The 18,176-nt window shown below is 37.9% G+C and overlaps 1 protein-coding gene across 1 annotated transcript in view; it reads right to left on the bottom strand.

The window, feature by feature from the left end:
* pard6a (par-6 family cell polarity regulator alpha) overlaps positions 1-18,176 on the bottom strand; it is a 32,051-nt gene that overhangs the window by 13,196 nt on the left and 679 nt on the right. Inside the window, exon 2 of the mRNA XM_084123841.1 lies at positions 13,798-14,020. Coding sequence (XP_083979967.1) covers positions 13,798-14,020 — 223 coding nt within the window. The remainder of the gene's footprint in view (positions 1-13,797; positions 14,021-18,176) is intronic.

The raw sequence follows: 18,176 nt of genomic DNA on the forward strand, positions 1-18,176 counted from the left end.
AACTGAATGTTTTTTTATTCCTGTGATGCAAAGCTGAATTTTCAGCATCATTACTCCAGTCTTCAGTGTCACATGATCCTTCAGAAATCATTCTAATATGATGATTTGATGCTCAAGAAACATTTATTATTATTATCAATGCTAAAAACAGCTGTGCTGCTTAATATTTTTGTGGAAACCGTGATAAAAAATTCATGATTCTTTGATGAATTGAAACTCCAAAAGCATTTATTTAATTTAAAAAGAAAAATAGAAATCTTTTGTAACATTAAAAATGTATTTCCTGTCAATTTTGATCAACTTAATGCATCCTTGCTGAATAAAAGTGTCCATTTCATTCGTTTTACTAATCCCAAACTTTTGAATAGTAGAGTGTATTTACAGTACTTTCATATTTGATGTTGATTTGATAGAGAAGAGACAATTTCTCATAGTAAAAATGTATTCCAATTAATTTATTTAATTGTAGTATTTGCTGTGTCTAGAAGAAGAAAATTGCGCTAAAAAAGCAACTAAACAAAAGTGCACCTAAATATATGCTCAAGTGGGCAACTACTGTATATTTCTGATACTGTTATGTGTGCTTTTTTTGTCAGATTTGGAGCTTGGAAAACAGCAGGATATTCTCTTTTTGTGTGCCGTAATCCTAAATATGATACTACAGACATACACACACACACACAAAATAATCTGAATTCACATGCTTTTGTGTTGCTTCTCCCACTTAGTTAAAAAAAGGGAATAGTAAAATGAAGTTCTCCCAATCAAACAAAAAGTACTTCCTATGCGGACTTCCTCCTCGAGGTGATGAGGAAACACAGCTTCCCCTTCCAACCTTTGTTGTTTATGAGATAACACTGACATAGAAAGATCCTCTTGTCTTCTCATATGTTCTCCTGGACCATTCATGTGGTGATGCTTGCACTGCTAAATGCTGTGCTGAATGGAAAGAATATAAACAGCTATTCCCAGCAACACCGCTGACTACAGAGCAACTATACGAACAGCTCGCATTCTCTCCATAATCCGCATGTCAACAGCTGGAAGGTCGAGCAAGCATTCTTTTTATTTTGCACCGTCCCTCTCGAGCGCAGCACACACCCTTATGTTTCACACATTTCTGTGCTTTTTCTCACTTTTTGACGCAAGGCATATTTCTGACTTTTCTGACAATTTTGCATAGTGTCTCACAAATGGCCCTATAAATAAACCTATAAAACAACATGCGTGTCATCCAGGGAGTGGTCACTATCAGAACCCAGTCTAACATTAGCCACAACCAGTTTAGCAAGTACTCAGTTAAAAATGGAAGCGATGTAATCTCTGTCACGGAATCTCCCCAGTGTTTGTCTCGCGCTCTGTTCTTCACTACGGTATGATGAGTGTGGAGGAGACCGGTAAATCCATCTCAAACCGGCCTTTGTGCTTTCATTTGCTCTTTGACTGTCTTGGCATCATACCTGTACCGTCTACTGACCTGTCGGGAACAGTAAAGCAGATGTGCACTGATAAAACAAATGTAAATATTGGACTGATCACCTCTCATGGCTGTAGATTTGGCTCTTAAAAGGATGAGTTCACCCAAAATACTTCCTCTTCCTCGTGTTTCTTTCCTCTGTGGAACACAACACGGGAATCTTTGAAGAATACCCTGGACTCGCTTTTCAATATAAAAGTGAATGGGGAATGGGAATGTCAAAAAGTTTCCGAAAAATGGTCTATAAGACTAACTTTTCTGAAGCTATATGCTAACTTTGTGGGAGAAACTGACCACCATTTAAGGCATTATTCTTATAAGAAATTCTTGATATCTACCATGGTTCTCTGCCGTGGAGCTACACTACCGTTCAATATGTTGGGGTCGGAAATATCTTTTTATGTTTTTGGAAGTAGTATGTAATGCTCATCCTGTATTAGTAAAAACAGTAACATTGTGAAAAGTTATTACAATTTTAATTTACTCCAATACTCTTTAGTGTCAAATGATGCTTTAGAAATTAGAGATGCTCCGATACGGATTTTTGGAGCCAATACGACCACCGATTTCTTGCCATCATGATCAGCCAATGTTGATCCCGATCCCGATCAATCAAGCTTTATATATGTGATAAGTCAGCTCTCTGTCTCTGTTAACCCCTTACACCCTGAAGGCATTTTAATGTTTTCCCATGATTTCAGGTGGCATACAAGTAATGGCTTACTTTTAGTAAAAAAAGGTATCATCAAGTACTGTACATGGTCTCATAGAAAACTTAGATTTTGATCATTTTTGGAGGTTATGTTACAACACTGCTGAGAAACCCCCAGAAAAAGTGATGCAATGTGATTTACTTTGTTATTTTTCATGCCTGACATGATGACCAGGGCTTGACATTAACACACAAATCATAGAATGTGATCATTGGCTGATACTGATAGATCGGAGCATCCCTATCATCCCAGCATCCCAGGATTCTTTGATAAATAGAACTTTCAAAAGAACGGCATTTATTTGAAACAGAAAACGTTTGTAACAATGTAGAAGTCTTTACTGTCACTTTTGATCAATTTAATGCATCTTTGCTGAATAAAAGTATTAATTTCTTTAGAAAAACAAATTCTTACTGACCCTAACCTTTTGATCAATGCTCAGTGCTTTTTGCAATGACATCAAACCTGGTGCAATGCATTGATGCAACATTTGAATTGAAACATTAAATTAAATTGTGACTAAAACTACATTTCCTTTCTGTTAATTGCATAAAGCTATCCTATAGACTTCTAATATAGCACACCATTTTGAACTAGTTGGACTTGTTTTATGGTCCTTTCAAGGTGTTATTTTGACCAGTGGCGGCTCGTCAGAAAGACCAAAATTTTGTTCACAGTTATTCCTTTCATGTCTCAGAATGTGTTTTTATTGATTATAATTTCAGTGTAACCACCGCGCTCTTCCCCGAATGTGCCGAATCTGTGAAACGTGAGTCTGAGGGGATAAAGAAGGGGAGGGGGAGGCAAATCCCTAGCCGGAGACTTGTGCCTCTGTTGGTAAATATGTTTTTGCCAATCACCAGAGTATTTCGCTTTCAGCGATTAGGGGTGTTTAGAAAAGTAACATGGCAGAGGAGGCTAGCCTTCCTTGGTATATCAACCAATCATCGAAGAGACGTAAATTACGTGATATTTGTTTGAACTGCTACCGCTGATGTACCAACTACGTATGGAGAGTAGAGAAGGTATTGAATATTTGATCGCAAATAAATTTATCAAACCACCATTCGAACAACAGCTACAAATTAAAAATGAAGCAAGACCCCACATCTATAGGCTAAGCTAAGATGTAGGCTCCAGCAATCAGCTTCACTAAACGCCCGAACGGACATTTAAAGGACAGAAGGATGGATTTTTGCTTCAAGTGATAGGCTGGAAAAGAAGGCAAAAAATAAATTTTCCGTCTAAAAGTGACAAAAAAAGCCATTTTAAAGCAGTTAAAAAAAGAAAAAATCATTGGGAGGGGATCCGACCACTAAAATTTTGTGTGCCTCCTCTATTTTAAAACCCACTAGCCACCACTGATTTAGACCTATTTGAAGCTTGACAGCTTAGGTCAATATGAACTGTCCTTGAACGGAAAGTGCTTCAACATTTCTCCCTTTGTTTTTCAAGGAAAAATAGTAACATACAGTTTTGGAACGACTTGAGGGTGCGAAAATAAATGACAGAACTTTCATATGGGTGAACTTCCTTCAAATGTCCTTACAACAGGAAACAAAGACAATGTGATGAGTATGAAACAGTGTTAAAATACAAAACATGTTACAGTATCTTTCTTTCCACTGGATCTCTTTCTTTTTCTTTCCTTTTTGGTCATCTGTTTTTCATGACTCTTTTTGGAGCACTTTCAAAGCAGCACAGTGCAAATGGATTATTTTTGATGGTAACTGTTGAGATGATGTTTCCATATCATCCAAGATGTCAAAACAAAAACAGCATGGTACATCGACATGCCATCCAGATAACCCTGTGTACTATACATAGCGAAGTCATTAAGCATAAACATGTGCAGGCATGAAAACACACACACACACACACACACACACACACAAGCATGCAAGAACACACGCACACATACACACACACACACACACACACACACCCTAGGGTGCAGAACAGCTGCTGAATCCTCAGATCATTGTGCACAGAATGGGCATGTGGGGAAATATCCTTCCCATTCTTCCGCTTCCTTCTAAAACCAGCAATAAAGCCAATGGGATTTACACCTGCTTGCCACATATGATAGCTGAGGACACACTGCCACACACTCGACTCATTCAACCAAGATGTTTGAGAAAAGGGAGATAGTACAGAAAGTAATTTTGCTTCAAAGGGGTTTCTGCCTATAGACAGTGCCAGTTACTAATAAGACACAGAGTTTCTCTTGAATTCAATATAGTCGCACACACACATCTTCCTCTGTGCACTCTTGAGGAGTGACAGCCAACAAAAAAAAAAAACATCTCTAGGCGCTGGGGTCTCTCTTGAAGTGCCTGTCTTATTAGCCATGCGTTCTCAACGTGGAGAGAAAACCTAGAGAGCTTTGACAGTTAAAACAGCCAGAGTCTTTGTTACACTTCTGTTCCTCATCTTTTCTTTGAGATTTCTCTTTCTGTGTCAAGTCTGCCACTTCTTTGAAAAGAGTGTATACCATCTATACATTTTCACTGCGGCAGGAAATTTTATATATTCATTCATTTTTTAATATATACAGTATATATCACAAGTTTCATGAAACGAATAAGTAATTTTGAAACTCTGCACTCTTATTACAAACTTTTTTCCCCAAAGAGGCTAAAATAGTAGATTTCTTTTTGTTTCTTTCCTGGGAAGCGACCCACAACCTTGGTTTACCTTTTAAATTAGATTGATTATTATAGTTAATCAATCTAATTCACAAATTTTCTTGCTTTAAAAAAAAAAAAAAGATGTTCTGCAGTATAATGTCATACAAACTAGGGGATGTGTCTGTTTGTTCCATTTACCCATCATACCCGTTTACACAATCACATGCTTCGTCACTTTTAGCTTGAGGGTAAACACTTCCTTCACACTGCTCAATGAACCTTGATAAAGTTTAAGAAAAAAATAATATCAAGAGTGATGGCATGACTTATATCAAACCATGACAGATTCATAGCAGGGGAGATTATATATCCTACTCTGAATTCAAAATGAAATAATTTATTGCAATAAAAAAAAATATGTTTCTCCCTATTGGTCCCCCAAAAGTTGCATGGCTGTGTGTAACTGTGTAACTGGTCCCCATCTGCTCAGGGAACACCATTATCTGCTGGGGTGAATGAGTGTATGACCACTCAGTGGGATGAGCTCATACTAAAAGCCAGATCAATCTCTGTCTCAGTCTAAAAGCCCCAATCAGAGATATGCGGATGGGGTCGAGATCTGATTAGGGACCGCTGATAATCCCACCAGCTCACGGGATACATCACGTCCTCGTGTCAATCAATCTATTCACGACCAGTGTGTTACATTTATGGCTAGCAGAAAACCTTAAAAACAGTGTTTGTTCTCGCTTTCTGTGTGATTGTGTTACTGGGATTATTGTAAACATTGAATAGACAAGTATGTAAACCCAAATGCAACTCGAACTCAAATATTGTAGTTAATTTGCTTGAAGTTCAAATAAAGCAATATATTAATTTGTACCTTTTTTTACAAACATTTGTCAGATTGCCAGTTAAATAGTTAGGCTAAAAATGAAAATTAATTCATCTGTCATCATTTACTCACTCTCATATTGTAAACCCGTATGACTTTTTTTTTTTTTCAGTACACTCACTGTAAAAAAATAAATATTTTTCAACCCTAGTTGGCGTATTTTTCCCTGTAAATTAAACAGGACATTTTTTACAGACCATAAAAGGGAATGTTTATTAGCATGTTAAAGCTACTCTTTTCTGTACAGTGAAAATAAATGGTGATCAGGTCTGTTAAGCAACAAAAATTACAAAGAAAACAAAAAACAAAACTTGTGAACTATATTCCAAGTATTTTGATGCCTCTGATGAACAGAAAAATTACTCACTGAAAATGTAAACAAAATCCAATTTGGTCACAAGAACCATTGATGTCAAACCTGGCATCTGGTGGAGTACTATGCTTTGTCATGCTGCTTTTTGTCAATTATGACATTCATTCAGGACATTCAAATGATGAGAATTTACGTTTTTATGTGAACCATTCCTCACCATATAAATCTAACACGGCCATTTATATTTGCAGACATCCATATTAAATGTTCAGCCGCACAGTTGCTCTCCAGATGGGCGGCGTTTTCTGTTCAAATGCACAGGCATCATCACGCTGATGCATTTAAAAACACATTCCTAAAAACATGTCCCGCCAGTTGTTAGTTCCTGTTGTTTTGCTGACAATGTCGACCATCAGACGTCATTAACCTGCAGCAGGGGTGCCCGATCCTGTTCCTGGAGATCTACCTACCCGCAGCACCTGTCCAACACGCCCGTTTGTAATTACCAAGTGCTCCTGAAGATCTTGATTAGCTGTTTCATGTGTGTTTGATCAGGGTTGGAGCTGAACTGCTGGAAGGTAGATCTCCAGGAACAGGACTGGGCACCCCTGAGCTACATTAATAAGCTAAAATACCTCAATAAATGCAATAGCACTACACAGTAAAAATACATCAGTATCCCATAGTCTCTTGAATAACCTCACAGTTGTAGGGGAAGTTCATGTGAAGCACCAAGCCGTAAAATTAACTGGTGTTATCTAGTATTACTGATCAGAGGGAAGTAAAGTAAGCATTTGTCACCCAGATGCTTTTATCATGGTCTGAAGAGAGTCAGAGCTGTGATAATTAGGTACATTAATAAAGGTGGAAGGAGTGAAAGCGAGCTTAGTGATCTAAACAATAAGCACAGCAGTACATGGGAATTGTGGGTACTCTACAAATTTAACAAAGTAAGCCACATTAATGCTAGTGTAACCCCTCCGGTTCTAGCGTCATTCACTCTTGAGGGGAGTGAGGTTTACTCGCACAGCTCTTACTGGCAGGCCTTCGTTACATTCACCCCCCTAAACCTCACTACCATCCGGGTCACGGCACTAATGCAACCCCTCCGGTTCTACTCGCACCGCTCAGAAGTACGTTTCCCTAAAAGCTTTGTTAGCACACTATGGTCGCAAGTTCTGTAGTTATCAGCATAGTTCAACTAGTTTTTGAATAGTGCGCATGTGCTCTAGTACATAAGAACGAGCCTATGATTGAATCTTGAAATAAAGCAAAATAACAGAAAAATTTGAAATAGTCCTCAGATGCCATGTCCGTAATTTATAGCAAAACATCTAGCATTAATTCGATCTCAAACGGATTCATTAAAAGAAGTTATTACCCCACCACGTGCACGACATCATTAACCAACGTGGTTGAATGACCAATTTGCGACAGTACGGTTTCGGGAAACAGTCGTGACTAGCTAGTTGATTTCTTCAATGATGCATCGTACTAAGTTAGTTAAGCAGCGAGTTACGTCGTTGTACGGGAAACGCACCCCAGAGCAGGATTCAAATCGGCGTCTTCAGCACAGGAGGCGGGTGCGCTAACAAGGACACTGAAGACCACAGCCTCTAACGTCAGTTGCTAGTGCGCCTCTTGAGGCCAGGGGAGTGAGGTTTATTCGCACGCCTATTTACGAGCTGGCCTCCGTTACACTAGAAGCAAACGTGATGCAAAACCCAGATTTTTCTCCCATGGAGAAGATGAAGCTGTAATCACCCAATGACAGCCCCTCTAAAAACTGTTCCTGGCTGCCACAGCGATAAGCCCTCTCTGGAAATGTGGCTTTCCTCCCCCCCCGCTTCAAATAGGGCTTGATTAAAAAGATCCGCACTGAAAGGCAAGCTACCAGAAATCTGCAGTAGGGTTCTTGAGTACTGGGAAGGGAGCTGGTACAAGGACAAGTGGGGCTAATCTAAAGCCGCCTTATTCTTTAAATAGAAAAATAGGCGTTTACTAATACTTTTAGCTGCACACAGTGAGCATTTCATAACTAAACTTGTCAGCTTTAACAAGCACAAGACACAAGACTGAGGACAACAGGGAAACGCTTATCTGCATAAACAAGGTGTGAACTGACAGGCAGTGCACTTCAAATAACATCATTTCAACCTAAATGTGATAATTCTGTCATATTTTCTTACCGTCATGACCTCAATATGCTCAAAATGAGAATTTAAGAATCTTTATGCAGCTCTATTTTATTCAATGGGAGTTCATACACAGCTGTTAAGCTCCAAAAATGACAAAGAAACCACCAAAATTGCCACAAACGCAGTCCAAGACTTGTTCACTGCACATTTTCTGAACTTATATGATAAATTGTGTGAGGAAAAGATCAACATTAAGTTATGTACTGATAATGTTCCCTTTCAATGTTCAACGGAAAAAGCAACAGATCTGTTCTTCTGTATTGTGATGTACATCTGTGTGAAATGGATTATTGAAAAGGAAATAAATGTAGCGTGGGACTTGTTTGTTTTTTTCCATCGGTTGTTGATTGGATGAAGTAAGATCTGAAGATGAATTTGCAGTCGATTGTAAGAAATTGGCAGAATTTAAGTGGACAAAACAATCGGTGAAGTCCAGCATACATCCAGCCCTGAGAGAAGTCTGTTGTTTGGCCATAAGATATTTTGATCAAAATTTTTAAATTAAAGGTCCCGTTCTTCGTGATCCCATGTTTCAAACTTTAGTTAGTGTGTAATGTTGCTGTTAGAGCATAAATAATATCTGTAAAATTATAAAGCTCAAAGTTCAATGCCAAGCGAGATATTTTATTTAACAGAAGTCGCCTACATCGAACGGCCCGTTTGGACTACATCCCTCTACTTCCTTCTTTAATGACGTCACTAGAACCGTTTTTTGACTAACCTCCGCCCACAGGAATGCTCCCTCAACTCTACCGAAATTCGTTTATGTACTTGCGCACTTCTTATAACTTACTGTGTTTACTCAGCTCTTACGGTGATTTTCTGAAGTAAAACTGACGCTTCATCTTTTGTGTGATGTACAATAAACTTTATTAAACTCATCAGTATATGTTTGATCATCATTCGGACCTGAACGATAATGGATACATACAAGCAGATGACAAATACGTTATAATAACCGTAATTAAACTACTAAACTATACCTGTTCCATCTCTATACAGCACTCTGACTCTGTAGGCATTATTGTCCGACTCGAAATGAACACCGTTACTGAGAGTTTCTGATATTATCATCATTCCGTGAGATGAAATTGTCCTGAGAGACTGAGCGCGAGCTCATGAAGCTCCGCCCCCTGGGTCATCCAGCAGCAGCTTATTTGCATTTAAAGGGCACACACTAAAACAGCGTGTTTTTCTGAGCCCCAAAAAATGACAATTTAAACATGCTGTAAAAAATGATCTGTTGGGTATTTTGAGCTGAAACTTCACATACACACTCTGGGGACATCAGAGACTTATTTTACATCTTGTGAAAAGGGGCATAATACGGGACCTTTAATAAAATAAACATATGCATGGATGATAGGATGAATTTTTATTTTAGGCCGACCTTAAACTCAAGAACCAGATAAGCTAATGAATTGTCCTTGTTCCAGATGTTTTCAACAAATCAGTTGATTCAGGTCATAAATTGTACCATATGATTTATTCACAAACCGAAGGGAGTCTTTTCGAATCAGAATTCAACTCAAACTCAACTCATTAAATTTTTCATTTTTGGATGAACTGCCTTTCAGTCACACTGGAATGTGGTGCTAAATTGTGGGTCACTTTGGTACATGGTGCAAAGTGATATTTCTGAGCAGTTTCCAGGGCAGATGTAGTCATATGGCCTTGAAGGTACTATAATGGACTTTCTGGCTCTGAGTGATGACTGGCTCAGGCGGATATATATCTCTTCAATGGCAGCGCCAGTGCTCATGGTTTCTCAGTGTGTTCAAAGTCACTTTAAGTGCAAGTCAGTCCGTCTTGGTAACACTTCCGTGCAGCTATTTTCTATATATGCTACACTACCGTCCAAAAGTGTGGAATCAGTGAGACTTTAATTATTACTTTAATTCAACAAGGATTCATTAAACTGATTAAAATGACAGTAAAGACATTTATAATGTTACAAAACATTTATATTTAAAATAAATGCTGTTCTTTTGAACTTTCTATTTATCAAAGAATCCTGAAAAAAAAAAAGGTTTCCACCAGAGCCATCCTTAGGTCAGTGCAACTGAAGCGACCGCTGCATATGAGACTAAAAATATTACCGACCAGCCACAAACTTTTAAACATAGTGCAAGTAATAGCTATACAAGTAAAGTTCCTATCTACTTCAATGAAGAAAGACCAAAATTTCTAGAAATTTCTTTAAAGTCATTTTCTTACAAGAGATCTGTCCTCCTCACACTGTAGTGCTGCAGAAGTGGCTGTTTTCATGGTTTATGCATGTGGTTTCAAACATCAATTTAAACAATAATCCCTGTGCTTGCAATGAAAATCCACAAATATTTAGTTGGTTGTTATGTCAACTTAAGTCATTTGTTCTCATACTCAGAAAATTACATCACGCATATAACCATGTACTATGTAACCACGCATGTAAACAGGCATTATTAGTGTAATTATCAACAATTAATAGCAACAACTCCAACCCTGATTAATCATGCAAGGGTGTGTATGAATGAAGAAGGTTTGTCATTTAAAACGGAATAAATATGGAGTTATCGCTATGTATGTACACATAATGAGGTCTATTTGTTATGCAAATTATGATTACATAATACTGGATTATTATTGCTGTCTCTTTCCCTCACAAATCACATTCATAAGAGACTGCAGAAGTCAAAGTGAAACCACTGCAGGATGCAAGTAAGCGCCTTATCTTTTCTTTCCACATTTTCTCTGTTTTATGTCTTACCTCACAGTACAGATGATTTCACATTAACCACCTCAAACAAGGCAACCCTCCACACACACAAACACACACTATGCTGACTTCCAATCTGAAACAACTAGTCTGTCCTAAGATAACTCACACTGTCTACTAGTTCATGCCAAAGACATTGCCTTCTGAAGTAATCCACTTTCCCCTATGCTACATTTGATGTTCTTATGCACCCATTCATCAAAGTCCAATAGCTGTACAAGTGCACTGTAAATGTATAGGCTATATATATCCTATATAGCATATTATTTATTGACACACTGAAAACAATTGGTGTAGAAACAAGTTTCACTCAGGAATTGCTAGTAAATTTCACAAATAATTGCATAGAACTAAACAAGTGGATACACTTTACATCATTAAAGCCGGTTGTTTATGTTTGGTGTTAAAAATGACAGTGTAAACGCCAAGTGAACCATGACTAAATGTATTTTCTTATTTGGCCCTGACCAAAAGAACCGAGAGAATCAAATTACAAATGTGAACACAATCTTTAAAGTAGAAAGACTTAAAAAAAAAAAAAGTATTTTCTTGTAAAACATGCTTCAATACTCTTTTTTTTTTTTTTTTTTTACTGAAGACTTCAAATTTAACAGTGTTTGTTCACATTCAAGTATTCAAATCCATATATGACTGCCAAAAAGCATCTCTATATTCTGTCAGACAAACATCCACAGCTCCACAACAGAGCAGTGACAATTTCCACCATAACTTCCCCAAAAACTACATTATCCATCACTAGACACACACTGAATCTGCACCCAAAGATTTCTAGAGCAGTGTTATTTTAGTATTATTACGTATAGTGTTTATTAATATTTTGAATTAGCTTTTATTTTTATATTTTAAGTTTATTTAAATTTTAATTGAAAATTCTGTCATCATTACTCACCCTAAAGTTGTTCCAAAAATGTATGAATTTCTTTCTTCTGCTGAACACAAAAGAAGATATTTTGAAGAATATGTTGATGACTTACATAGTATTTTTCCATACTATGGAAGTCACTGGAGCCCATCAACTGTTTGGTTACCCATATTCTTCAAAATATCTTCTTTTGTGTTCAGCAGAAAAAAGAAATTCAGATTTGGAACAACCTGAGGGTGAGTAAATGATGACAGAATTTTCATTTCAGGGTGAACTATCCCTTTAAAGTTTTAGTAATTCTGTTATGTGTCCTTGTCATGCTTTTAAAGTTTTTGTTTTTTAATATTTCGATTTAATTTATTTGAATTCATTAAGCTGATTAAAAGTGTCAGTAAAGACATTTATAATGTTATTTCAAATAAATACTGTTTTTTGTTTTGTTTTGTTTTTTACTTTCTATTCATCAAAGAATCCTGGAAAAAAAATGGTTTCCACAAAGTAGTTGATAATAACAATAAGAAATGTTTCTTGAGCTCCAAAGAAGCATATTAAAATGATTTCTGAAGGATCCTGTGACACTTAAAATGATGCTGAAAATTCAGATTTGCCATCACAGGAATAAATTACTTCAAATATATTAGTAATTAAACATTTTAGGTAATATGATTAATGATTTTAGTTAATAAACAAGAGTATGAACTTTTAGATCCATGCAACACGTTTACCAAATTCCACAGATTTCCCTTAAAATCATTTCAGAAACTGCAAAAAAAGCCTGCGGATTTCATCTGGCCCTATTACATCCATAGCTGTAAGGGCTAGTTTAAACTTGATGTTCAAATAATACAATTTTCACATAACTAACATGCAATTTTAGATTCATTAATCTGATTTAATCCCTTTTCTAAATAAAATAGTTGTTTTTTGAGTCTTTTAAAACTAGGAACAATAGATCTGTTTCTTTCACAGTGGATTAGAAAGGGTGGCGTAAACGAACAGAACAATGAAATAAAGAAAAGAACATTTTGAAATCGAGAAAAACACTCCTAATAGCATTAGAGAAGCATTTCCTCATTGCTGCGGTTCAAATGTAATGAAACTCATCGAGGCATTAAGAGTGATGAAGAAACGGGAGGGAGAGCGAGAGGGTTGTGAAGATGACAGAAAGACAATATAGACAAGGAGGGACAGGAGGCGTCAAAGAGAGAGAGAGAGAGAGAGAGAGAGAGAGAGAGAGAGAGAGAGAGAGAGAGAGAGAGAGAGAGAGAGAGAGAGAGAGAGAGAGAGAGAGAGAGAGATATGAAGGGTGTGGGCTCATCACTCCTCCGCACCGCTATCAAACTCAGCACCTCGGGCTGGCGCAGTGCCATCGTAGTCATAAAACCGAGATGGGCCCCGACTAGCACCATCTAACGCTGACGCCCACCCATCATAACATCTCACCATATCCCATAACTGTCCTCATCCTTATGCACAACATTACACTGCTAGAATTACTTTTTATTCCCTCCAGAGTCAAATATGGATAACGACATATGACAGCAAAAACCGATACGGTATAAAATGTAATGCCTAACTCTCTCATACACACAAACAACAACATGCATCAGCTATGATGCATGCATATTCCTTTTCCACGTGTGCAAAAAAATGCATTTCATCATAAAAACCCTTTAGCAATACCAAAATGCTATCTAAATAAAAATTAATCAAAAACATTCCCCTGTTTCCTGGTTTGACCCTGGTAAGATGAAAGTTAAAGGTGAAGTGTGTGATTTCTGCACCTCTAGAAAAATCGCAAACAATCTTCTTTTTGATTGGCCAAGCGATTTGACACACTTTGCCTTCAAGCTCCAAAACAATATCAACTAATGAATGACCTCTTTGCATATGAGGATATGCAAATGTACATACCAGTTTAGCGACTCACCTCTTTTTTGAATGATAATTCGAAGCAGCGGATTGGCCGAGGACAGTGCTTTGTGGAAGTTGTCATCATTGTTAATTGGAAGAAGATCTCCGTGGATGTCGGCATATCCCAGCAGCACGTCCACTCCGGGGATTCTGTGAATGGTCTGAAGTAGTTGGTAGAATTCTTGGAAGCCCCCAGCTCCCTTCTTCTTCAGGGCAAACCTTCGGTACTCCGCCTCAAACTGCAGGACAACCACAAACATGTTAAATCATATCAATAAACACAAAACAGGCTCTTAGCTTGGTAGATTAATTATGACAGATCACGACCCTGTAAGAAATGTTAGAACTTTTATTAATGAAAATTGACCGTTCGCAAAGACCCGCCCCCTTTAGTTACTGTTGCTATGTCCGACAAGCCATGCCACACCATGTTCTCACGCAATGAAAAATACATCGCGGAGCAAAGCGGAAACTGACAAAGCGCTGACAGACGAGACAGAGCAGGTTACTTTTTATATGAAACAAGGTCTCAACTTTCAAATTTGGTCATTTTTTAAAGAAATTTAAACAATAAAGATCGCTGAGAGATCGCTGTAGCGTCTCAGTTAAGCTGCTCGTCAAGCGATCATCTCTTCCTTCTAGTTAATTTATAGCATCAAATAAACATGAATGAACATCAGAAGGAATGTTGTTTCAAGTTTGGAAAGACATCAGTACACGCCGTTTTTCAAGTTCAAATCCACCGATGTTAATCTGTTAACTCTCCCGGCGGCTTTGTCGGACAAAAATGGCAGATTCGGCTGATGGCGGATTATGATTGGTCAGATCGCCTGTCAATCAAACTCCCTGCAAAGGGTGAATTCCAATTTCTGGAAAGATTTTCCCATTGAAACTGAGGGTACGTTTGGTCGTTTACATGACAACGATGTATTAAAAACAGAAATGTTTTCCTTTTTTTTTTTTTTTACAAATAGACAACAACGTTGACAAAAAGATTCCTCTTCACACGGATCCGCAAAAACTACTAAAAACACTGGCATCATTATGCATGCCAGGCCAGTAGGTGGCGATGTTACTTTGTAAAGAAAAACTACACGCCAAAAGACTGAACACATAATATATGCATGTGCATGACATCACCGTTTTCACAAATTTGCGTTTTTGTAGTTCACACCGAGACGATAATGGTATAGTTTTCAGAAATTTTGAATCCTGTTTTCAATAGTTTGCGTTTTCAGGCCCCGAAAACGCTGTTGTCGTGTAAATGAACGGCCAAAAACGATGCATAAAAAGTTGTGTAAACGGCCCCTTAGACAGTGACTTGGGCATGCAGACACATTCATTGGCAGTTCTTTGTACCAATTTGACTTGCTTCTGCAGAGTTGTTTGATGTGCACTTGCAGCTCTGAGGAAGCCATTAGGGTAAAAAGAGCAATGAGGAACAAAGGGAGGGTCAATCTAATCAAGTGCTACAGATAAAGAGAAAGATGAGAACAATGGCATTAAAAAGCTGAGCTTCTCCAGACCACACACACGGATGGGGAATTCGTCTCAAGAGCTCAGCTGAACATATTGGACAAAATCTGTCAGATTGCTCAGTTTATGAGGAGGAACTGCATCTGGGCCAAAGATTTTCTCCTGTATGCATGAAGAATAACTTGCATATGGAGATGGAGAATGCTAGTCCAAAACATGTACAGGAAGATCATATTGTGGATCATTTGAATAAGGTCATTCAGTAGGTCACATGGGGTGTTTTTTAAGGTGCCATGTTCCCATTCACAAAAATAAAACCAAAGGATTTTTCCTGTGGTCGATAATAAGAATGAAGGACATTGACATCTAGGGACTGAAGATTTCAGACATATTTGTTTTCTTCTTTATTTATTTATACCGTTGTGCTGAAGTTGTCATATGACTACTTTTATAGTCCAATCAATTCATGATGGATAAAATCAGATCTTAACTTTTTTCCTTGTTGAATATCCTGTTTCTTTCAGAAATATGTCAGATTACAGACGTAAAATAAATTCTCCCAATTGTCAATACAATTATTTTTACTTTTCCTCACACGCATTTGAACATATTCATCATCCCACTTGAAAACATTTACATCATCACCTCCCCCCTTTATAATAACAAGCATCAACACCTTTGAAATAATTGCATTTGAGCTATTATTCTATAATAATCTTATTTTCGGCAAATTGAGTTCACAAAAAATATTAATTTGAGCTGTTATGTGGGATCACTACCACAGTAACCATAGCAATACAGATAAAAAGGTCATACATGTCATATTTTACCAATAAAAAAAATAGCCTCTTGGAAAAAAGACATCACTATAAATTGCTCAACACAAACCTCAAACTACATGTTCACTAAAAAATGCCTTTGCAATGAGTTAAGCGATAGATAATATGAGACAGGATCCCATTAAGAGCTGGAAAAGGAGAAAAGAAAACAGTTCCTACCAATTTCCTCTCAGGAAGAAAAGAGTGTCACCAAACACATTATACTGCCTGTTATGAAAACCAAAACCTCATGCAGGAAGATTCGAGTTATTAAATTAGCTAGTTAAGGCAAAAATAATAATAAAAAAGACACCATCACATCCAGGCCTGGAACTTTACTGGAATCCTACTAGACGGCCCTCCTGTGTTTACTATTCTCATCTTTCAATTCACACACATCTATGCACTGCCCGCCTAACATTTCTCAAGGAAGTATAGATAATAAAACATATGCTACTCTGTTTGGCAGATTGTGGTTGAGGTTTTTCAATAAGTTTACTGGGCACACTGACAACAAACAACTCCAATACACCAGAGGCCAACAATAAGTGGTCTGTGTCTTAGTAATAATAAGAGGCTATGATGAGGAAAGTAATAAAAACATGAAATATTTTAAATATGAAAACAACAGTAGATTTATTTCCATGTTGCCTGTTGATATTCATTTGTGCACCATCATATGTAATGTACTAAAGATTGTTTCCTCCCATAAATGAGATGTGTTTACACATCTGTATGGGCTGAGATCAACAGACATGTTTATCACAATGACATTTTAATTGATAGAAAAGGTTAAATACTATTAAACAACAGCTGGTCTTCTAAACAGTTCTCAACCAGGGGCCAAGGCCCACTAGGGGGCCTCTGCAAACTTCCAAAGGGGCCACAAGATTACTTAAAATAAGCCAAATCAACAAAAAAAATCTCTTTGCACGAACACTTGGATATGCACATCATAATTGTTCACATTTATCTGTGTAACGGACTTAGGCCAGTAAGAGCTGTGAGTGTAAACTTCATTCCCCTGGCCTCAAGAGGCCTCCCACGCCGGACACCCCGGTTTGAATCCCACTCGGAGCGGATTGAGTAGGACCGGTTACATTTGGTGCCGTGACACGGATGGGAGTGAGGTTTAGGGGGTGAGCGTAACAGACGTAGGCCAGTAAGAGCAGTGTGTGTAAACCTTACTCCCCTGGCCTCAAGAGGCAAATGTCCTTGTTAGCGCACCCCCCTCCCATGCTGGAGAACCCGGTTTGAATCCCGCTCGGAGCAGGTTGAGTCGGACCAGTGTTGTGCCGAATTTCGACCCCCGCCAAATTATTACCCCCCTAGTATTGGTAGGTTTAGGATAAATTGTGGGGGAAGGGTTAGGATTAGGGGTGGGGTTAGGATTAGGCAATCAGGTACTGACTTCAACGAGGGGGGTAATAATTTGGCAGGGGGTCAAAATTCGGCACAACACCGGATACATGTTGAGTTTTTTTATCTAGGTTTTTTTCCAACCAACTGACCAATTAAAATTGTCAACCAACTGAACCAAGCCTCTTCTCATCATCAACTAACATTTGGTCGACTATTATGAGAAAGCCCTAAAGATTGGTGATATTTAGCACGTTGCACTGTTCACGATGTAGCAGTTGAGCTGGAGCTAACAGAGTCCCGATTTTGAGGGAGGACCTGATTTGTCAACACACCTGCAGATTACAGAACGCTTTGACAGGGGTCGTTCCGTTCCACTCATAGACATCAATCCAGTCCGGCTTTTAGTTTGTGTTGCTTGGCGACATTCAAAGCTTAATGTTTTAGCTTCTTTTGGAACTATTTTCACCAGCAGAGAAGAAATATACAAACTAACCAGTTCATATTTGTCTGAAACGTGAGATATTTACGTTTTCATAGAGCAATATCACTCGCAATAGTGCTGTAGCACTTAACATCATCAAGATTATGATCACCTGTGGCCTCGTGCCAGCTGAATTGAATTCCAAATAGCTGTACTTTTGCTTGTGTTTTATTTCTTATTAATACCTGCTTATTTTAATTGATGAAAACAGGCGAATTTATTTTAGGTGAAGACCCTTAACCAGCGTCTTATCGAATT

Source organism: Abramis brama (assembly GCF_963993115.1).
Source record: "Abramis brama genome assembly, chromosome: 9".
Lineage (NCBI taxonomy): Eukaryota > Metazoa > Chordata > Actinopteri > Cypriniformes > Leuciscidae > Abramis > Abramis brama.